General features: G+C 37.7%; 1 protein-coding gene across 2 annotated transcripts in view; it reads left to right on the top strand.

Moving 5' to 3' along the window:
• The window catches only part of PFDN1 (prefoldin subunit 1), a 71855-nt gene that overhangs the window by 2010 nt on the left and 45697 nt on the right, over positions 1-24148 (top strand). For both annotated transcript variants that reach the window (XM_068980823.1, XM_068980822.1), the window contains exon 2: positions 611-777. In XM_068980823.1, coding sequence (XP_068836924.1) covers positions 611-777 — 167 coding nt within the window. The remainder of the gene's footprint in view (positions 1-610; positions 778-24148) is intronic.

Raw genomic sequence — 24148 nt, 5'->3', positions numbered from 1 at the left:
CACATGTTAATATTTCAAACAAGTGTGGGAAAGTGCTTTAAATAATCTTGAGTAGTACAGATGTGGTGAGTTGTTACATTAATGGTTCTTGATTTGGGTCTCTGGGTTTGTGATTGTTGCCTTTAGAGCTTTTATTACTCCTTGGGTACCTGCTACTTGATATGGTTATTATTTACTGTGCCTTTGTTCAGCTTCTTCAGATAGGTTGCATCTTCTGAGGACCGGGTAAGTTCAGTACAGTTGACTCTTGAACAGCATTGGTTTAAACTTCAGGGATCCAGTTGTACACAGATTTTTAAAATAGTAAATACTAGAGTACTACATGATATGTAGTTGGTTGAATCAACAAATGTAGAACCAGGGATACAGAGGAACTGCTATATGGAGAGTCAACTATAAATTATACTTGGATTTTCAACTGCACAGAGGGTCAGTGCTTCTAATCACTGAATTGTTCAGGGCTCAAGTTTTTAGCAGACTGGCTTCGAGATGTTTGCTGTGGTAAATTTCACGGCTTTGTCTGTTTAGCAGGCTTCATTTTAATAGATTTGATATAAACATTTACTGTAAAATGTTGCACCTAATAAATCAAGGACTTATTTCTTTTTAGGCCTTCACAGAGCTTCAAGCCAAAGTTATTGACACTCAGCAGAAGGTGAAGCTTGCAGATGTACAGATTGAACAGCTGAACAGAACGAAAAAGCATGCACATCTTACAGATACAGAGATTATGACTTTGGTAGATGAGACTAACATGTATGAAGGTGTAGGAAGAATGTAAGTAAAGTATATCCTTAAGGGGGTTATCCTGAAAGAAGTTTATCTGAATTAAGTCATAGAATTTGTTCACTTTACAACTTGGGTTAAAGTATCATAGTAGCTTTAAAGAACACTAGGTCAAATATCTTTTTTCTTTTAAATGAGAAACTGAATTCTAGGTAAATGTGTTTAATCTTAAACTTTGAAGTACATTTAAAAAATATTTATTCCACGTTCTTCTCGCCATACTTAGGTACTTATGTGTGTAACTTGAATGGTAAAAATATGATTTGTTGTGAAAAGATGTTTATAGTAGTTTTGTGTGTGAAGATTTTTTTAAGTAGTTATAGTTTTAACCTCCTCTTCCCAACCTAATTATTAGTAGTCACACAAGTCATGAATCTTAGACGTCTGATCAGGTTGTAAAACAAAAATAAATATTCAGTTGTCTATTTAAATATACTCATTCTGTCAAACATGAGAAATCTAGTAAGTCAACTTACCTTGTTTGTTCTAATTCTTATTATATGATTAACCACCTGCAGTTCACTTTTTTTTTTTTTAAACTATATTGCCGTTCTGAGGGAGAATACATCTGCTTCATGTTCTCTAAGCAGTAAATAGGAATGGAAAAGCCCTTAACTGCAGGTCACATTCCATTACACTGAGCTAAAAGCAGACTGATTTTTTTTTAAGTGGAGGAGGTACAAGAGAAGGGTTTTTCTGGAATTTGGTCTTTGAATATTACTTAGTAAGTGGACCATTACTTAAGTTTGAAGCTCCTTTAGTTGGAAAGGAATTTGACCTCAGTCTGGGATGATTTGTTTTGTGATTGATTTGAAGGAAGCACAGCATGTGTAACATTTACTGATGGCTTTAGAATGACATCATGAGAAATAGACCCTGCTCATGACTAGTTAATCCATATTGGTTTGAAACAGAGATAGGTTATGATAAACTGTTCATCTGATTTGCTTTCTGAGAATAAACAGCATGGATAAGTAAATAAAAACTTACTGATGGAGTCTATTTTTTCATTTTAGCTTGTTTTAAAAGGAAGAAAATTCCAATTTGAGAGTTTGTTACTGGGGCGCAAAAGAATTGGGATGAAAACAAAGTAGAACCCTTGAATATGTGTCTGTGTAGCATGAAGTGCATTGTTGGCATTCACTGCAGGATAATTTTATCTTTGTTATGAATATCCTTAGGTCTTAAAACAGTAATGGTAGCTTTTATAGCATGCTTGTTAACATGTTGTGCTTCGGTTTCACATCATTACATTAGCCTTTGCTTGCTGCAGTTAAAGAATTTCTCTCTCCTGAAAAGAAAAACTCTTTGGTCTTTTGATCTATAGTGAATTTTTTTAAAAAAATAATTTTGTTTCTTTATTTGTTTTGGCTTTGCTGGGTCTTTGTTTCTACACTCTGGTGTGCTCTAGTTTTGGGGAGCAGGGGCTACTCTGGTTGCAGCGCTCTGGCTTCTTGCTGTGGTGGCTTCTCTTGTTGCAGAGCACAGGCTCTAGGGTGCACAGTCTTCCGTAGTTGTGGTTCCCGGGCTCTATAGAGTACAGGCCCAATAGTTGTGGCTCACAGGCTTAGCTGCTCCACGGCATATGGGATCTTCTGGGACCAGGGATTGAACCTGTGTCTTCTGCACTGGCAGATGGATTCTACCAGTGAGCCACCAGAGAAGCCCAATCTATGGTGAAGTTTTAATTTTTAATAGAATAATTTCATTTACTAAACATTCTGCAGAGATGGTAGGCAAGTTGCTTTTTTTGCTTATTGCCCAAAGTGCTACTTATTGGTTGTATTCCACTCAAAGAATTTTAGAGTTTAAAGGCTGGGCTATGAATTAGTTAATGGTAGAACAGTAGTATTTCCAAAAGATTTATTTCATGTGAATTATGTTTCTTAAAAGAAATAAGTAGCTTTAAGTGTTTAGATAATGTGGAATATCTACATGGTTTTAAACTTTGGTTTTAAATTTGTCTTTTGTACTTTGTGCATCTAACTGGAGTTTGTAGGGGCATGTAAGGTAAGTTGTGTTTGTTGTTTGGCTAGAGTGTTAGTGCACTCAGGAGGAAAAGACTTGCTGAGTATTAGTCTGGTCATGAGGATGTTCTCTTTCTTGATGCTAAGCCTGAAATAGCTATTTCTGAATTTATAGTCTTGAGTAATCTTGAGTATCATTGTGATTCACTTCTTTAATTCTAGTCTTTACCTTAATTTGTCTTTTCTTTTCCTTTTTGAAAATTGCTAGGGAATTCTAATTAGAATGCTAGTTTTTCTCAAACTGTTGTTTTAAAACCAAGAATTATAAAATCTAAAACATTACCTGCAGTTTTACCATTGCTGAAATTTAGGCCCTCTTGCCTGGACTAAGAAGCAATAGCTTCTGAACTGTTCTTTCTGCCCTTATTGTGTTGGTTTAAATGCTTTCATCACACATCTGCAAGATATGATTATGTCATTATTTTTCATAAAATCTTTTGTTCATCCTTGGTTGCCCATGGGATAAAATCTAAACTTCGTTAGCCTAGCATTCATGGTCATTCATAATCTGTCCTTAATTTACCCTTCTAGCCTCAAATCCCACCACTTTCTATTCCCGGGCTGAGGATAGCACATAAATTTCATTTCATGGACTTACTTCTTTTCATTGGTTTTGAGTTATCTGTTGAGTTTGAGTCTCCTGTGGGCTTAAACATGCTTTAATTGATCAGTGAGGTCTGCCATGGGCTGAAGGTAGAAGGGGAATAGCTCATGTACCCAAAATTGTTACCCTACTCTCATCACATGGGCTTCCTCACACATGCCGTGTCTTTGTGTTTTCTTGGTTTTGCTCCTTCTGTCCTTGGCCTGCAGTATCCCACTTTGCCTCCTGAAACTCACATCCTTTAAGACAGAGTTTATCTTCTCTGAAGAGTTTTCCATCTTCCCTGGCAGATTTACTAACACGTTCCTGAATGATACCAGAGCTTTTGTTCCTGTAGCTAGTAGAGTACGTGAGTAGTGGGATGAGGGTAGCGGGCAGAACTTGACTGAGTTTGAAATGGTCTGCCCTCCCTAAATAGATTGTCAAAGACCATATACATATTTATCTTTGTTTCCTCAGTCCTCAGTATAATGTCTGGCACACACATGTTAAACGTGTGTTGGTTTGAATATAATTCTGTTGGCTAAAATAACTGCATTTTCTTTTGGTCCTTTAGAAATAAAATGTTTAGTAAGTGTCAGAGACTTAAGAATTGAAGTTTATTATGCTTTTTAAATATATGATTCAATAAAGAAGAAATTTTAAAAGTAACATATTTTGAGTAAGGTCAAAGGAATTGTTTTGGACCAAAATTATGTCCTCTAATCTGACAGAATTAATTCTTTATTAAACCTGTTGAGAAGGTTGACTAATTCTAAATGCCAACCAGTTGCAGAGATAGTCAGCATTGACAATATAGGAAAACCCCAAGCCTTTAGGATTATGCTGAGGGCAGTATAATCCTTGGAGAGTAAAGGCTGTTCTGTGCAGAGTATTACTGGTATAATTGTATATTTTACCTTGCTTATGCTTACGTAGGATGGAAGTCATATTTTTCATTTTAGGGTGTGCATTTAGTTTACAAAGTCATTTCAAGCCCAGATGCCTTTCCCAGTCATGAGTATGGAGAAAACTGGTAGTGTTAAATATCTTTTGTATATGGCTGTGTTCGGGTTAAAACAAAGAAAATCAAACTACAGGGTAAGAGATGATACATTGCTGTATACTGTAAACTCTGCATATTCGTTGCTCAAAGCTATAGTCCATCTAGTCTCTTGGCATGTTGCCAGCACATTTTAGTTCTCTTACTTCATATTCTTTGGAGGGGCTGTTATGTAGCCTGATACTACTACCACCAATTTCTAGTTTTGCTACTTAAGCTGTTTGTGAGCTGACCTCACCATACTGCTTTGAGAACTATGATGAAAGTTACAACTGTGGAATGATGTGTCTGAATAGTTGGACGTGTTTGTCTTTTCATCTTTCTAGCATGCAAGGAAGGAATAGACACAGATCTCAAATAAATATTACATGAATGTTTCTTGTAGTTTTTTTGTGTGTATATGAATAAAAACCAGCTTGTAATTATTTATGGTAGTTTTCTTCCATTTTCCTTTGCATAGTAGAAATAAGAATATTTTTCAAAGTTAGTATTACATTTGAAAGTGCACATAAATGACAGTCATACTAATGTTTGAAAGGACCATCATTAGAATAAAGGTCAAATTTGTTTTTATTAACAATAGGTATGATCCAGACTCTGATTTGATATTAGGTCCATTATTCTAATATCCTTGTGCTTGAGCATTACATTAATAACATTTCTTCTTTCCAAAAGAGATAAATTAAGCTTTATATTTCTTTAATGAGAGGAACTTGAGTAGATTAGCCTTTGAGAAGACTGATTAGTGCCTTTCTAAAACTTGAACCTAACTAAAAATAACTTTGTACCATATTTAAACTGATTTAGAGGTATGCCACCATTCTGTGGATATTTTTTACATTTAAGGAACTAAGAATGAACAATGGTATAAATCTACCAACTAGATAAGTGTCTAGCAATGCAGAAATTGCTGTTTGGGAGCGGTGTTGCTATTTCTACTTGTTGAAGTAATTTGATGGTTGATCTCTGGTGGTTGAAAAATCCAGAAGAATAAAACTTAAGAGGCACAGGTAGAAAATGAAAACAGTAGGTATATTCTGATGGGTAACAAAATTAAAAAAAAATCTAAATAATTGAACAGATTTTCAACTAATTATGTAGAAATTTGAACTGTGACAGTTTGATTGAACTGCCCTTTGTTTAGAATGTTACGTTTTGTTTTGATTTTAATTGTTAGCTTGAATGTTGACTTGTAATTTGGATTGTAACATTTAGAAAAGTCAAGATGAAACATCTGCAGTTGCTCTCAGTTTAGATATATTAAATATTAGTCAAAAGGGATATAATCAGGCTGTCTTAAGTTTTGCAGCCGTTTTACTTCGTGTTCATGAAGAGTTGATATTCCAGTCAATTTGAGGTAATTTTAAAGCTGAAGATAAGTTGCATTATATTTTATTCCTAATACATTAGGAGACAAACCACAAATCTTGGTGTAATGGACATTGTTAAGTATTATTGACATTATAGTTATAATAGTTTATGTTATTGTTCTCTCTAGAACCAAGTTTAGATATTTTATGCTTACTGTTGGAGAGAAAAAATGCAGTCTACTTATAAGCTCCTTTATACTGTCTTTAAAGGTGTTAGTCTGTATTTTAGAGCAGAGAAAATGAAGCAAAGATAAAATAATTTTCAGAGGTAGGAAGAAATTTAATCATTTTTTAGATTTTATTTTGAAGGGAGAGGAGTTTTGATGTTGAGATGCTTTTCCTAATAGAATATGAACCACCCTTCTTGTGTTTTTATACAGAGCAGTATAAAGTCATGGCTTTCATTGCTCAGAGTTCTAACGGTGAAAAAACAACTCTTCCTGTTGTGCAGGGGAAAATGACTTCAGTTTTGTTGATGTTGAGTATGTATATAACCCCAGCTGGGCATAGTCTCCTCTTCCACAGATGTGATACTCTAGGGAGAGGAGATTTCTGAGTCATAGTCTTAATTTCCTTAAACTGTCAGTGATTTAAAAACTTGGTGTTCATTATAACTCTCTGACTGCTGTGCAGAATGACATCACTGTTTTTATGCCAGGAGAAGTTAACAAACATTTGCGTAGGAATGACATAGCTATGTTTCTTCTGCAGAAAGAGTAGTTTTAATAATTCTTTCCCTTCTTCCCCTCCCATGTCCTCCAAGATCCAAACAATCTTACTGAAACACTGGAAATTAATTTCCAAAATGTTGTGTTAATTAGGAGTTTATTGTAAAAAAAAAAAGAGAGAGAGTTTGTATACTTACCTTGGGATGTACAAACATACTGAAATAAGAATTTTATTTAATGTGTCTTTGTTGTAGGGTTGGTTCATTTATGCTAGAACTTGTTGAGAAAAGCTAAATGTAATTGATTCATTTTGTTACCATTACTTGGAGGAGTTTGCTTCTGCCATCTCCTGACATCAAAAAGCCTGCCTTTTTTCCCTCCATCTGCTGTTGTTGCATGAAAGTAATTAATCAGCAACACGAGAGGATAGTGGTACAGTGTATTCCAGTTGGTGATAAACAAGAAATTAATGTAGTTAACTGAGGGAAGGGTGAAAAAAATTACCTTGTTATTCCTATGTAAATAAAAATAAAGCTAGCAGTAATCTTGAACTTTGTTACTTTGTCCTTGGGGATTTGGGTGCTATAACTGACTTAAATCAGGTTGAATTTCTCTGAAGTAAAAAACAATCAATTTTAAGCTGTACCAAGGATTTTCTGATTTTAGCTGCCACTTATCTCATAGTGGCAAATTTAGGAACAACTTGCTATCTAATCTGTTTGAGAGACGACTGATATGGTCAGGTCAAGGAACATAATCTGCTTAATGAAACATCCAAAAAGGAACTAGAAAAAAAAAAAAAAAAAACTGGCTTAAAAGGTAAGAGCCAGTCCATATATTTGAAGACACCAGTAATGACTTATTGGTGTTTTTTAATTTATTAGTTTTATTAGGAATTGCTGTGGATTGCAAATGTCTTTTGCCCAGATAGAATAATTAGGATTGCATCGTGTTGCATGTACCATTAGTGCCTGTGGTTTTGTGAAGAATGCATGCCCACTTTATTTTTAGAATTTAGGTTTGAATAGACATTGTGGGAGAATGTTATCTCGTTGTTCTGACCAGAGATGCTCATTACCAACTCTTGTTCTAAGATCAGTTACCTTGAAATGAACCAGATTACTTGGAAAACACTACCCTTTGGCTTTGAAGAGGACTTGAAATATTCTTACATCAAAATTTCACAGCAGCAGGACCCCAGTATTGAAAAATGTATCTTTAAATAGGTAAGAGAATAACTGCCCTAAGCAAAGCCTTTTACATTGTTTGGCTCAGGGTAAAAAGATTTGGACCACAGGATGCATCCTATATGTGTGTAACTCTTGTGCTTGTACCAAATTGTATTTATGTTTCTCTGTGACTTTCTGCTTTTGCATCAATAGTCTTCTGTTTGTGTTCTTCAGTACTCATTTTTTATTATCTGGTGATTCTAGTTTATCCAGTGTTATATTTTAACCTACGAGTGAAATAAAGATCACATCTTGGAAAAATTTATAGCATAGCTTGATGCTTATGTGTGGAAATGTTTAGGTGTTGATGAGGCCAGAGTAAAAGTGGTAAACATCAGAGGTGATTATTTACCAGAATGCTTAGAATACCAAGTAGTGACCAAAAATAAGTGTCATGTTTAAAATAGATTAACATACTACTGTTTCTAATTCTGGAGTAATACTTTGATTTAAAAATACACAGTGATTTTTAACTAGTACAGATTGAACCTATCAGTATGTGAGTTACTCATCTAGAACAAGGAATGTTTACGTGAAATTGGGTTCTTGAAGGAACCGATTTTTAAAAATAATTCCAATGGATTCCCAGTCCTCATATTATTTAACTTATCAGTAGCATTTAGTCCAGTTTATGTTTCTTTCCTTTATGTGCTTTTTTCCCATGGCTTCTAGGATACTGCCTCTTAGTTTTCCATCAATTTCACTGGCCATTTCTTCTCAGGCTCCTTCACTGTTTCCTTTTCTTTCCAATTTCCAAATATTATTTGGGCTCATCTCAGCCTTTGGATTTTTTTTTCTCTTTTCTTATATATAGTCAGTTTCTTAGGGATTTCATCGAGGCTTATCTCTTTAAATGCTTTTTTGTATTCTGACAACTTCTAGAATTTTATCTTCCCTTCCCTGAACTCCAGACTTGGATATATCTGCCTGCTTCCTTTACACCTCTGTTCGATGGGCTAACAGGCATCTCAAAACTAACTTGACCAAAATAAAAATATTATTATTATTTTTTAAAATTTTGTGTATTTTTGGCTGCGCTGAGCCTTCATTTTCATGGGCTTTCTCTAGTTGTGGCGAACGGGGTGTGCACACCCTTTGTTTTGGTGCGCAGGCTTCTGACTGCGGTGGCTTCTCTTGTTGTAGAGCACAGGCTCAGTAGTTGTGGCCCATAGGCTCAGTTGCTCCATGGCATGTGAAATCTTCCTGCACCAGGGATTGAACCCTTGTCACTCGCCTTCGCAGGTGGATTTCTTTCCAGTGTGCCACCAGGGAAGTCCAAAATGTTGTGGCAGTCTGAATAGGGTTGACGAGTTGGAAAAGAATTTCCAGACACAGAGTGTTTCAGAAAGGAATGAATTGAGAACAAAGAACAGAGATAGTGAGGGGCATTGCAAATGCCGACTTTCTGACAGACCAGGGAGGGCCGGCTGTGAGAACAACAGGCCGGCTCAGGGAGAGCTGTCGCTTTCCATGGTTTAAGTACCCAATTTTTATAGCCTCAGGACAAAGAAGAATCCTACTGGAAGGATGGCATTAGGTAATTGGTTAGGGTGCTATAGAGTGAGTACTGGAGTGGGCATTTTTGGCCTAATTTGGAGTCAGGAAGCTGGCTGGTAATGATCAGGGGGGCTTTTGGCAGGCAATGGTTACAAAGGGGCTCAGTCAACTTCAGAGGTGACCGTGGTTCTGGGCTCTGCCTCTGTGGCCTTGGTACAAGGCCTTGCTACTGTGACCTTGGGATGGGACTCCACACAAAATTCTCATTATTTACAAAATAACCAGTTCCTTCTTCCTTCTCATTCCAGCAAATGCCTTTTCTTTCCTTTTAGTTCTTCTAAATCTTGGCTCATCCTTGACTCCTCCCTTTTAGTCTTAAGTTCAGTCCATTAGCAAAGACTGTCTAAATTTTGTCTAGAATCTGCACATTACTTGTTACCAAGTTGGTCTAAACTGTCATTGGATTGCAGTTTTCTCTTAAATGGGCTTCCTGCTTCCATCCTGACTACATTATAGCTTTTCTCAACTGTGTAGCCAGAGTGATTCATTCTTTTTTAAATTAATTTCTAGGCTGTGCTGGGTCTTCATTGCTGCTTCCAGGCTTTCTCTAGTTGCAGTCTGCAGGCTTCTCATTGTGGTGGCTTCCCTTGTTGCAGAGCATGGGCTCCAGGGCACGGGGCTTCAGTAACTGGAGCACACAGGCTCAGTAGTTGCGATGCACTGGGCTTAATTGCCCTCTGGCATGTGAAGTCTTCCCCAACTAGGGATTGAACCCATGTCCCTTGCATTGCCAGCTTAAACACTGCACCATCAGGAAAGTCCGAGAGTGATTCTTTTAAAATATAGATCTTTCTTCCAAATGTCTGTATGGCTTATAACTTCCCTTCCTTCAGTCTGTACTAAGTAGGCATTGAGACCTTTTGTGACTACCCTTTTAGTTATTTATCTAAATTAAATATCTAATCTAGTTATCTAGTTATATATTAAAATTTTTTAAAATTGATAGTTAATTACAATGTTGTGTTATTTTCTGCGGTATAGCGAAGTGAATCAGTTATACATATACGTATATCCATTCTTTTATTGACCATCCAGTATAAAATTGGTATATGCATACTTCACCTCCCAGCTACTTGCCTTGTGTGCTCTTTTTTTCTCTTGGGTTTATTTTTCTCCTGCCACTTTAAACCATGTGGCATACCATAGTACTAACTATCTTTCTTAAATCAACTTTATTGAGCTATAACTTACATATAGTAAAATGCATTCATTTTAAGAGTAGAGTAGGGTGAATTTTGACAAAGTGGTGGTTACACTCCAATCATGATATAGAACATTTTCATCTCTGTAAAATGTTCTTGCTTGCTTTAGCCAAGTCACTCCCCTAAATCCTGCCCTGGGCAACTGATAGTCAGATTTCTATCTCTGTAGATTATTTTGCCTATTTTAGAACTTTATATAAGTAGAATCATTATAGTATATACTCCTTTTGTGGCTTCTTTGATTAAGCTTAATACTTCTGAGATCTGTCCATATTGTGCCTATTAGTCTTCCTCAGGGACTGTATTTTGGGCTTTAGTTCCACTTTTTAAAGTATTCTTGCCTCTGCCCTCTCCGCTGTGTTTGCCAGCTTCATCTTGAGATTGATTGCAGGAATTCCAGGGATTTCATTCAGATGTGACAACATCTCAGTTAGAAAGTTACCATGTTTTTTGTGTCACTTTTTGTGAGCAAAGAAATCTTTCCTTGGAGTCGTCAAAAGGACCATCTCTCACATTGCACGACAAGAGCTGAGCTACATGCTTGGCTTAAATCTTGTGGGTTGGAACTGCCATAATTAGGTAAGACCAAGATTTACCACAGGAGTCACTCAGCAGTGCAGGCTACCCAGACAAAACTGGGGCTCTGTCAACAAAGAACAGATATTGGATAGTCAACCAGTAGCATATGCTAAAATCATCAACATTAATCACTGCAGTGTCCAACAGTTCAGGGCTAGCTACATGAGAATTATGTAAAATATTTAAGAAGAATTAAGGAGTTTAATTAGGGAATATAGGTAGGAAATTCTTGAAGTAATTCAGGAGTATAGTAATAAGGGCATAATTAAGGTGGCGGAAGTGGGATGGAGAGGAAGAGGGTGAAAGAAAGTGATGAGCCTTGGAGATAAATTGGGAATATGGGGACACAGAGAATAGCTGTAGGTTTGGGACTTAGGTGAGTGGGCAAGTGGTGACATTATTGATAGAGATTGCATTTGAAATGGGGAAACCTGATTGTAGGCAGTGTTGGCCTGGGTAGATAAAATGGGTTTAATTTGGGACGTGTTGAATTTGAGGAAATGTGGAAAATATAAGTGGAAGTGACCATTAGATGATAGTGCAAGTGATAGGGATTTGTATACTATTTTGAGATTCATTAGCCAAGTTTGTGGTGGTGGTGGTGGTTTAGTCAAAGCCATGACCAACTCTTGTGACCCCATGGACTGTAGCCTACCAGGCTCCTCTGTGCATGGGATTTCTCAGGCAAAAGTGTTGATGTGGATTGCCATTTCCTTCTCCAGGGAATCTTCCTGACCCAGAGATTAAACCTGCATCTACTGCATTGCAGGTGGATTCTTTACTGCTGAGACAGCCAAGTTTAAGCCTTGAAACTAAAAGAGTTCTCAGAGGGACTTTGGGTACAAATAGCTTAGTCCAGAGTTTGCATAATACTTTTAATATGGGCACTGGAAGAGAAAAGGAAAGAGGGACTTATGAATATAGTAGTTGGTAAGGGGAGCATGAATAGTATAGTACTAAGATGCAGCAGTGTCACTCAGTTTATATTAATTTTTGATAATATTCTGTAGGTTTGTATCAGGGGATCTCCTGTATGCTTTTAACATGTCCTCAACCTGCTTTATTTTAATTAATAGACACTTATTTTTTAGAGCATAACTTTTAGTTTAAAAGAAAACTGAGCAGAAAGTATCAAGAGCTCTCACATTCTTCCTCCCCAGTCTCCTCCGTTTATATCTTGAATTTGTGTAGTATATTTGTTTCAGTTGAAGGAATATTGATACATTATGATTAATAAGATGCAGTGGGCCTCCCTGGTGGCTTAGTCAGAAGATGTGTGTAGTATTTTAGTTCCCCAGCCAGGGATTGAACCCATATCCTCTGCATTGAAAGTGGCGAGTAGCCACTGGACTGCCAGGGAAATTCCAGCTCACTTCTTCTTTTTTTTTTTAAAATTATTTATTTATTTTTGGCTGTGCTGAGTCTTTGTTGCTGTGCAGACTTTTTCTCTAGTTGCAGTGAGCAGAGACTACTGTCCAGGTGCAGTTGCTGGCTTCTCATTGTGGCTTTTCTTATTGTGGAGCATGGGCTTTAGAGCCTAAGGGCTTCAGTAGTCGCAGCTCTCGGGCTCCAGAGCACAGACTCAGTAGCTGTGGTGCCCAGGCTTAGCTGTTCTGTGGTATATGGGATCTTCCCGGAATCAAGGATTCGACCCATGTCTGCTGCATTGGCAGGCAGATTCTTTTTCACTGAGCCAGCAGGGAAGCCTTCATTTCTTTTTTAATTTCCTTTTTTTCTCACAGTGCTTTCATCTGTCAGTTCTGTTGTTATATCTTTGAGTGTACTTATTTGTTTATTTAAAACATTTTATTGGAGTAGAGTTGATTTATAAGGTTGTGTTAGTTTTGGGTGTACAGTAAAGTCATTCAGTTATACTTATATTCATTATTTTTCAGATTCTTTTCTCATATTGGTTATAACAGAATATTGAGTAGTTCTAAGGTATACAGTAGGTTCTTGTTGATTATCTGTCTTATAAATAATACTGCATGTATGTTAATCTCAAGCTCCTAATTATCCCTCCCCACCACATTTCCCTTTGGGTAACCATATTTGTAAAATATTTGTATATCTGGATATCTGTTTAATCAGATATCTGTAAGTCTGTTTCTGTTTTGTAATTAAGTTCATTTCTATCACTTCTTTAAAATGACATTCCACATATGAATGATATCATTTGATATTTGTCTTTGACTTACTTCCATTAGTATGATAACCTCTAGTTCCATTCATGTTGCTGCAGATGGCATTATTTCGTTCCTTTCTATGTCTGAGTAATATTCCTCTGTGTGTGTGTGTGTGTGTGTGTACACCACATTTCTTTATCCATTCTTCTGTTGATGAAATCCATGTCTTAAAATTGCAAATAGTACTGCAGGGAACACTGGAGTGCATGTATGTTTTCACACCATGGTTTCCGCCATATATATTCTGAGCATATTTTCGTGTGCTTCTTGTTTATGCTCTGTGTTTCCTTTGGAGAATTGTCTGTTTTAGATCTTGTATCCAGTTTTTGATTGATTTTTGATATTGAGCTGCCAGAGCTTTTTGTATATTTTGGAGATTAATCCATCAATGGTTGCATCATTGGAAATATTTTCTCCCATTCTGTGGATTGTCTTTTCATTTTGCTTATGGTTTCCTTTGCTGTGCAAAGCTTTTGAGTTTATTAGGTCCCATTTGTTTTTGTTTTTATTTTCATCACTCTAGGAAGTGAATCAAAGAAGATATCGCTGCAATTTATATCATAGAGTATTCTGCCTATGTTTTACTCTTAAGAGTTTTATAGCGTCTGGCCTAACAGTTTTGAGTTTATTTTTGTGTATGGTGTTAAAAATAGTTCTATTTCATTCTTTTACATGTAGCTGTCCAGTTTTCCTAGCACCACTTATTGAAGAGATACTCTTTTCTCCATTGTATATTTTTATCTCCTTTGTCATAGATTAATTGACCGTAGGTGCTTGGATTTATTTCTGGGTTTTTTGTCTTATTCAGTTAATCTGTATTTCTGTTTTTGTGCCTGTACCATACTGTTTTTTTTAAATTTATTTTTAATTGGGGGATAATTGCTTTACAATGTTATGTTAGTTTCTGCCATACATCAACATGAATCAGCCCTAGGTATACATATGTCCCCTCCCTCTTGAACCTCCCTCCCATCTCCCACCCCATCCCACCCTCTAGCTTGTCATAGAGCACCCAGTTGAGCTCCCTGTGTCATACAGCAAATTCCCACGGGCTATTTTACCTATGGTAATGCATATGTACCACTGTTTCGATGACTATAGCTTTGTGGTATACTCTGCAGCTAGTGAGCCTGATTCCTCTTGCTCTGTTTTTCTTTCTCAAGATTGCTTTGGCTATTCAGGGTCTTTTGTGTTTCAATAGAAATTAAATTTTTTGATCTAGTTCTGTGAAAAATGCCACTGGTAATTTGACAGGGATTGCATTGAATCTATAGATTGCTTTGGGTAGTATGTTCATTTTAATAATATTGATTATCCAATCCAAGAACATGGTACATCTTTCCATCTGTTCTGTCATCTTCAGTTTCTTTCATCAGTGTCATAGTTTTTACAGTACAGGCCTTTTGCCTTCTTAGGTAGGTTTATTCCTAGGTATTTTACTTTTTTTTCTTTAAAAAATTGTTTTTTAATTGAAGGATAATTGCTTTACAGAATTTTGTTGTTTTCTGCCAAATATCAGCATGAGTCAGCCATAGGTATACATATGTCCCCTCCCTCTTGAACTTACCTCCCATCTCCCTCCCAATCCCACCCCTCTAGGTTGTTACAGAACCCCTGTTTGAGTTCCCTGAATCATACAGCAAATTCCCATTGGCTGTCTGTTTTGCATGTGGTAATATAAGTTCGCATGTGGTAGTTACTCTCTCCATACATCTCACCTTCTTTCTCTTCCCTGTGTCCATAAGTCTGTTCTCTATGTCTGTTTCTCCATTGTGTGTGTGCTTAGTCTCTCAGTTGTGTCTGACTCTTTGAGATACCATGGACTGCAGCCCACCAGGCGCCTCTGTCCATGGGGATTCTCCAGGCAAGAATACTGGAGTGGATTGTCATGCCCTCCTCCAGGGAAATCTTCCCAACAAAGGGATCAAACCCAGGTATCCTGCATTGCAGATGAATTCTTTACTGTCTGAGCCACCAGGGAAGCACAAGAATGCTGGAGTGGGTAGCCTATCCCTTCTCCAGGGGAGCTTCCGACCCAGGAATCGAACTGGGGTCTCCTGTTTTGCAAGCAGATTCTTTACCAGCTAAGCTACCAGGGAAGGCTGTTTCACCACTGCTGCCCTGCAAATAATTTAATCAGTACCATCTTTCTAGATTCCATACATACATGTTAGTATATGATATTTCTCTTTCTCTTTCTGACTTCACTCTGTATAATAGGCTCTAGGTTCATCTACCTCACTAGAATTGACTCAAATGCATTCTTTTTTATGACTGAGTAAGGCTTTATTTTTTGGGCTCCAAAATCACTGCAGATGGTCAATGCAGCCATGAAATTAAAAGACGCTTACTCCTTGGAAGGAAAGTTATGACCAACCTAGATAGCATATTGAAAAGCAGAGATATTACTTTGTCAACAAAGGTCCATCTAGTCAAGGCTATAGTTTTTCCAGTGGTCATGTATGGATGTGAGAGTTGGACTGTGAACAAAGCTGAGCACTGAAGAATTGATGCTTTTGAACTGTGGTGTTGGAGAAGACTCTTGAGAGTCCCTTGGACTGCAAGGAGATCCAACCAGTCCATCCTAAAGGAGATCAGTCCTGGGTGTTCATTGGAAGGACTGATGCTGAAGCTGAAACTCCAATACTTTGGCCACTTCCTGTGAAGAGTTGACTCATTGGAAAAGACTCTGATGCTGGGAGGGATTGGGGGCAGGAGGAGAAAGGGACGACAGAGGATGAGATGGCTGGATGGCATCACCAACTCGATGGACATGAGTTTAAGTGCACTCCGGGAGTTGGTGATGGACAGGGAGGCTTGGCTTGCTGCGATTCATGGGGTCGCAAAGAGTTGGTCACAACTGAGCGACTGAACTGAATATTCCATTGTATATATGTATGACAGCTTCTTTATCCATTCACTTGTCAGTGGACATCTAGGTTGCTTCCATGTTCTGGCTATTGTAAATAGTGTTGCAGTGAACATTGGGGTACTGTGTCTTTTTTCAGTTTTGGTCTTCTCAGGGTATAAGCATAGTAGTGGGATTGCTGGGTTGTGTGGTAGTTTTATTCCTAGTTTTTTAAGGAATCTCCATAGTGGCTGTTTATATTCCCACCAGTCGTACAAGAGGGTACCCTTTTCCATACCCTCTTCAGCATTTATTGTTTGTAGACTTTTTGATGATGACCATTCTGACTGGTGTGAGGTGATACCTCGTTGTAGTTTCGATTTGTATTTCTCTCATAATGAGTAATGTTGAGCATCTTTTCATGTTTGTTAGCTGTTGGTGTGTCTTCTTTGGGGAAATGTCTGTTTAGATCTTTTCCCCACGTTTTGACTGGGTTGTTTGTTTTTCTGGTATTGAGTTGTATGAGCTGCTTGTATATTTTGGAAATTAACCCTTTGTCACTTGTTTCATTTGGTATTATTTTCTCCAATTCTGAGGGTTGTCTTTTCACCTTGTTTATAATTTCCTTTGCTGTGCAAAAGCTTTTAAGATTAATTAGGTTCCACTTGTTTGTTTTTATTTCCATTACTCTAGAAGGTGGATCATAGAGGATCTTGCTTTATGTCAAATGTTCTACCTATGTTTACCTCTAAGAGTTTTATGGTTTTTGCTCTTACATTTACATGTTAATCCATTTTGAGTTTATCTTTGCGTATGGTGTTAGGAATTGTTCTAATTTCATTCTTTTACACGTAGCTGTCAAGTTTTCCTAGCAGTAGTAACTGGGATTGGCTCCTTAAGATCTCTTTCTGATCTTTCATTGTTAGTGTTTAAAAATGCAGCAGATTTCTGTATACTGTATATTTTGTATCATGCAGCTTTACCTAATTCATTGATGAGCTCTAGTAGCTTTTGGTAGCATCCTTAGGATTATCAAATATAGTATCACATCATCTGCAAACAGTGACAGTTTCACTTCTTTTCCAATTGGATTCTTTTTATTTTTCTTCTCTGATTGCCATGGCTAGGAGTTCCAACACTGTTTTGAATATCAGTGGTAGGAATGGACATCCTTGTCTCATTGTTCCTGATCTTAGAGAAAAATGCTTTCAGCGTTTCACCGTTGAATATGATGTTAGCTGTGGGTTTGTCAGGTATGGCCTTTATTATATTGAGCCATGTTCCCTTAATACCCACTTTCTGGAGATTTTTTTTTATCGTAAATGGGTGTTGAATTTTGTGAGAAGGTTGTTCTGCATGTATTGAGATGGTCATATGATGTTTATTCTTCAGTTTGTTGATGTGATATATCCCATGATTTGCATATGTTGAAGAATCCTTGCACTTCTGGGATAAATCCCACTTGATCATGGTATATGATCCTTTTAATGTATTGTTGTATACAGTTTGCTAGTTTTTGTTGATTTTTTTGTTTTTTGTTTTTTTTTGCATCTGTGTTTATCACTGATACTGGCCTGTAATTTTTTCATTTTTTGTAGTATCTTTGTCTGGCTTTGGTATCAGGGTGATGGTGGTGTCATAGAATGAGCTTGGAAATGTTCTTTCCTATGCAATATTTTGAAAGAGTTTCAGAAGGATAGATGTTAATTCTTCTCTGAAAGTTTTATAGAATTCCCCTGTGAAGCTGTCTGGTCCTGGACTTTTATTTATTTAGTTCAGTTTAGTTGCTCAGTCGTGTCCAACTCTTCACGACCCCATGGACCGCAGCACGCCAGGCCTCCCTGTCCATCACCAGTTCCCGGAGTTTACTCAGACTCCATTGAGTCAGTGATGCCGTCCAGCCATCTCATCCTCTGTTGTCCCCTTCTCCTCTTGCCTTCAATCTTTCCCAGCATAAGGGTCTTTTCAAATGAGTCAGCCCTTTGCATCAGGTGGCCAAAGTATTGGAGTTTCAGCTTCAGCATCAGTCCTTCCAATGAACACTCAGGACTGATCTCCTCTTGGATGGACTGGTTGGATCTCCTTGCAGTCCAAGGGACTCTCAAGAGTTTTCTCCAACACCACAGTTCAAAAGCATCAATTCTTTGGCGTTCAGCTTTCTTTATAGTTTAACTCTCATATCCATACACGACTACTGGAAAAACCATAGCCTTGACGAGATGGACCTTTGTTAGCAAAATAATGTCACTGCTTTTTAATATGCTATCTAGATTGGTCATAACTTTCTCTCAAGGAGTAAGCATCTTTTAATTTCACGGCTGCAGTCACCATCTGCAGTGATTTTGTAGCCCCCCAAAATAAACTCAGCTACTGTTTCCGCTGTTTCTCCATCTATTTGTCATGAAGTAATGGGACCAGATGCCATGATCTTCGTTTTCTGAATGTTGAACTTTAAGCCAACTTTCTCACTCTCCTCTCTCACTTTCATCAAGAAGCTCTTTAGTTCTTCTTCACTTTCTGCCATAAGGGTATTGTCATCTGCGTATCTGAGGTTATTGATATTTCTCCTGGCAATCTTGATTCCAGCTTGTGCTTCATCCACCCAGCATTTCTTATGATGTACTCTGCATATAAGTTAAATAAGCAGGGTGACAATATACAGTCTTGACGTACCCTTTTTCCTATTTGGAACTAGTCTGTTGTTCTATGTCCAGTTCTAACTGTTGGTTCCTGACCTGCATATAGGTTTCTCAACAGGCAGGTCAGGTGGCCTGGTATTCCCATCTCTTTCAGAATTTTCCACAGTTTGTTGTGATCCACACAAAAGCTTTGGCATAGTTAATGAAGCAGAAGTAGATGTTTTTCTGGAACTCTCTTGCTTTTTTGATGGTCCAGTGGATGTTGGCAATCCTCTGCTTTTCCCAAACCAGCTTGAACATCTGGAAGTTCATGGTTCATGTATTGCTGAAGCCTGGCTTGGAGAACTTTGAGCATTACTTTAGTAGCGTGTGAGATGAGTGCAGTTGTGCGGTAGTTTGAGCATTCTTTGGCATTGCCTTTCTTTGGGATTGGAATGAAAACTGACCTTTTCCAGTCCTGTGGCCACTGCTGAGTTTTCCAAATTTGCTGGCATATTGAGTGCAGCACTTTCACAGCATCATCTTTTCGGATTTTTAAATAGCTCAGCTGGAATTCTATCACCTCCACTAGCTTTGTTTGTAGTGATGTTTCTTAAGGCCCACTTGACTTCACTTTCCAGGATGTCTGGCTCTAGGTGAGTGATCACACCATTGTGCTTATCTGGGTCATTAAGATCTTTTTTGTATATAGTTCCTCTGTGTATTCTTGCCACCGCTTCTTAATGTCTTCTGCTTCTGTTAGGTCCATACCATTTCTGTCCTTTATTGAGCCCATATTTGCATGAAATGTTCGCTTGGTATCTCCTAATTTTCTTGAAGAGATCTCTAGCCTTTCCCATTCTGTTATTTTCCTGTTTCTTTGCACTGATCACTGAGGAAGGCTTTCCTATCTCTCCTTGCTATTCTTTGGAATTCTGCATTCAAACATGTTAACCTTTTCTTTTCTCCCCTGCTTTTCGCTTCTTTTCTTTTCACGGCTATTTGTAAGGCCTCCCCAGACAGCCATTTTGCTTTTTTGCATTTCTTTTTCTTGGGGATGGTCTTGATCCCGGTCTCCTGTACAATGTCATGAACCTCTGTTCATAATTCTTCAGGCACTCTATCATCAGATCTAGTTCCATAAATCTATTTCTTACTTCCACTGTATAATCATTAGGGATTTGATTTAGGTCATACCTGAATGGTCTAGTGGTTTTCCCTACTTCAAGCTAAGTCTGAATTGGGCAATAAGGAGTTCATGAACTGAGCCACAGTCAGCTCCAGGTCTTGTTTTTGCTGACTGTATAGAGCTTCTCCATCTTTGGCTACAAAGAATATAATCAATCTGATTTTGGTGTTGACCATTTGGTGATGTCCATGTGTATAGTCTTCTCTTGTGTTGTTGGAAGAGGGTGTTTGCTGTGACCAGTGCGTTCTCTTGGCAAAACTCTGTTAGCCTTTGCCCTGCTTCATTCTGTACTCCAAGGCCAAATTTGCCTGTTACTCCAGCTGTTTCTTGATTTCCTACTTTTGCATTCCAGTCCCCTATAATGAAAAGGACATCTTTTTTGGGTGTTAATTCTAGAAGGTCTTGTCGGTCTTCATAGAACCATTCAACTTCAGCTTCTTCAGCATTACTAGTCAGGGCATAGACTTGCATTACCATGATATTGAATGGATTGCCTTGGAAATGAATAGAGATCATTCTGTCGTTTTTGAGATTGCATCCAGTTACTGCATTTTGGACTCTTTTGACTATGATGTTTATTTGGGAGTTTTAAAATCACAGTTTCAATTTCAGTACTTGTGATTGATCTATTTATATTTTCTATTTCTTCTTGGTTCAGGCTTGGAATGTTGTACTTTTTAAAAATTTAGAAAATTTCTTCTAAGTTGTCAGGGTTTTTTTGCGTATGATTGTAGTAGTCTCATGATCGTTTATATTTCTGTGGTGTCCATTGAAACTTATCCTTTTCCATTTCTAATTTTATTGATTTGAGCCCTCTCTCTTTTTTCTTTTTTTTGATAAGTTTGGCTAAAGGTTTAACAGATCTATTTATCTTTCAAAGGACCAACTTTTAGTTTGATCCTTTTATTGTTTAATTCATCTGTTTATTTCTACTCTGATCTTTATGATTTCTTACTTCTCCTACCTTTGGGTTTTGTTTATTCCTCTTCCCCTGTTACTTTAGGTATAAGGTTAGATTGTTTCAGATTTTTCTTGTTTCCTGAGGTAAGGTTGTGTTGCTGTGGACTTCCTTCTTAGCACTGCTTTTGCCATATCTCAGGTTTTGGATTGTATTTTCATTGTCATTTGTCTCTAGGTATTTTTTTTAATTTCCTCTTTGATTTCATCAGTAATCTATTGGTTGTTTAGTAGCATGTTGTTTAGCTTCCATATGCTTGTGTTTTTACAGTTTTTTTTCCTCTGTAATTGACTTCTAATCTCATAAAATTGTGGTTGGAAAAGGTGCTATGTATGATTTCAGTATTCTGAAATTTACCAAATCTTGATTTGTGGCCCAAGATGTGGTCTGCTCTAGAGAATGTTCATGTGCAGTTGAGAAGAAAGTGCATTCTGCTGGTTTTGAATGTCCTATAAATACCAGTTAAGTCTGTCTGATCTAATGTGTCATTTAAAGCCTGTGTTTTTTAAAAATTGATATTCTGTCTGGATGATCTGCCCATTGGTGAGAGTGGAGTGTTAAAATCCCCCACCATTAATTGTGTTAATGTCCATTTCTGTTTCTTCGAGTGTTGGAATTTGCCTTATATATTGGGGTATTCCTTTGTTGCGTTGTTGTTGAGTCACTGTTGTATCTTGACTCTGCGACCACATGGACTGCAGCATGCTAGGCTTCCCTGTCCTTCACTGTCCTGGAGTTTGCTTAAACTCAGACGTGTTGAGTCAGTGATGCTGTCTGACTATTTCATCCTCTGCTGCCCTCTTCTCCTTTTGCCTTTCAGTCTTTCCCAGTGTCAGGGTCTTTTCCAGTGAATCCGCTCTTCACATCGGGTGGTCTGAGTATTGGTGCTTCAGTTTCAGCATCTGTCCTTCCTATGTTCAGTACATACGTATTTTATAATTGTTACTCTTCTTCTTGGATTGATCCCTCGTTCGTTACTTAGAGTCCTTCTTTCTCTCTTGTGACATTCTTTATTTTAGTGTCTGTTTTCTCTGCTGTGAGTATTGCTGTTCTGGGTTTCTTTTGATTTGCATTTGCATGGAATACCTTCTGTCCCCTCACTTCTGGATCTGTATGTGTCCCTAGATCTGAAGAGGGTCTGTTATAGACAGCATATATGCGAGCCTTGTTTTTGAGGCCATTCAATCTGTGTCTTTTTGTTGGAGCATTTAATCCATCTATATTAAAGGTAATTATCAATATGTTTATTTCTATTGTTGTTTTAAATTTGTTTTTGTGGGTCTCCTTCCTTTCCTCTTTTGTCTTTTTGTGATTTGATGTCTATCTTTAGTGTTGTGTTTGGATTGCTTTTTCTTTTTTATGTGCATATCTATTGTAGATTTTTGGTTTGTGGTTCCCATGAGGTTTTGCTATAGCGGTCTATATATAAACAAGATTGTTTTAGTTACTGGTATTTTAATTTCAAATGCATTTTCAATATTCTGCATTTGTGCTCTCTTCTCAGTATTGCTGGTTTTGATGTCATATTTGTGTGTAGATGTTTACTACTTTTGCTTTATGCTTGCCTTTACTGGTGGTTTTTGTGATTGCAATTTTCTTATGTCTAATAGAGGCGTTTTCTATTTAGAGAAGTTCCTTTAGCAATTGTTGCAGGTTATCTTGTGGCATTGAATTGTCTTAGCTTTTGCTTGCCTGTAAAGCTTTTTCTCCATCAAATCTGAATGAAAGCCTTGCTAGGTACAGTGTTCTTGGTTGTAAGTTCTTCCTTTTCATCCCTTTAAATATATTGTGCCACTGCCTTACAGTCTGCAGACTGTCTGCTGAGAAATCAACTGATAATCTTGTGAAAGTTTTCTTGTTTATTATTTATTGCTCTTCCCTTGTTGCTTTTATTTTTTTTTGGCATGGAACTTCAGTGCCATTCTCCCAAATCATCCCACCTTTTCCCTCTCCCACAGAGTCCAAAAGACTGTTCTGTACATCTGTGTCTCTTTTGCTGTCTCACATACAGGATTATCGTTACCATCTTTCTAAATTCCATATATATGTGTTAGTATATTATATTGGTGTTTTTCTTTCTGGCTTACTTCACTCTGTATAATAGGCTCCAGTTTCATCCACCTCATTAGAACTGATTCAAATGTATTCTTTTTAATGGCTGAGTCCCTTGTTGCTTTTAATGTTTTTTTCTTTGTCTTTAATTTTTGTCGGTTTGATTGCTGTTGTCTCTCAGTGTGTTCTTCCTTGGATTTATCCTGCCTGGGGCTCTCTGTGCTTCATGGACTTGGCTGACTCTTCTCTTTCCCATGTTAGAGAAGTTTTCAGCCATTATCTGTTCAGGTAATTTTTTATTATATAATAAAAATTTTATTATAAAATATTTTATCAGGTTCCTTCCTGCTCTCTCTTCTCCTTCTGCTGGTGCTGCTAAGTCGCTTCAGTCGTGTCCAACTCTGTGCGACCCCATAGATGGAAGCCCACCAGGCTCCTCCATCCCTGGGACTCTCCAGGCAAGAACACTAGAGTGGGTTGCCATTGCCTTCTCTGTCTCCTTCTGGGACCCCTGTAATGCTCAAGTTAGTGTGTTTAATGCTGTCCCAGAGGTCTCTGAGACTGTCCTAATTCCTTTTGCCTTTTTTCTGTTCCATGGCAGTGATTTCCACAGTTCTGTCTTCCAGCTCACTTATCCGTTTTTCAGCCTCAGTTATTCTGCAATTGATTTCTTCTAGTGTACTTTTCATTTCAGGTATTGTATTGTTCATCTCTGTTCATTCTTAGTTCTTATAGGTCTTTGTTAAACATTTCTTGTATCCTCTTGATGTGCCTCCATTTTTTCTCTTGAGATTCTTAAGTATCTCTACTGTTATTATTCTAAATTCTTTTTTGTCTCAATTGCCTATCTCCAGTTCACTTCTTCTGAGGTTTTATCCTGTTCTTCGATCTGGGACATATTCCTTTGGTGTCTCCTTTTGCCTCACTTTCTGTGATTGCAGTTTCTGTTTCATAGGCTGCAGGATTGTAGTTCTTGATTCTGCTGTCTTCTTCCTGGTGGATGAGTCTAAGAGACTCATGCAGGTTTCCTGCTCGGAGGTACTGGTTCCTGCCCTCTGGGTGGTGGAGCTGGGTCTTGTCCGTCTGGTGGCAGGGCTGTGTCAAGGGTTGTGTTTATCGGGCAGCTGTATGCTTAGAAAGAATTTAAGCACTTTTTCTACTGATGCATGGGGCTGTGGTTTTTTGATCCAAAATGTACCTGCACTGGAACCTACAGGTTGTTGGGTGGGGCCA

This window comes from Capricornis sumatraensis, chromosome 9, assembly GCF_032405125.1.
Source record: "Capricornis sumatraensis isolate serow.1 chromosome 9, serow.2, whole genome shotgun sequence".
Taxonomy (NCBI): domain Eukaryota; kingdom Metazoa; phylum Chordata; class Mammalia; order Artiodactyla; family Bovidae; genus Capricornis; species Capricornis sumatraensis.
The sequence above is the reverse complement of the archived record's forward strand: the minus strand, read 5'-3'. Positions and strand labels throughout refer to the sequence as shown.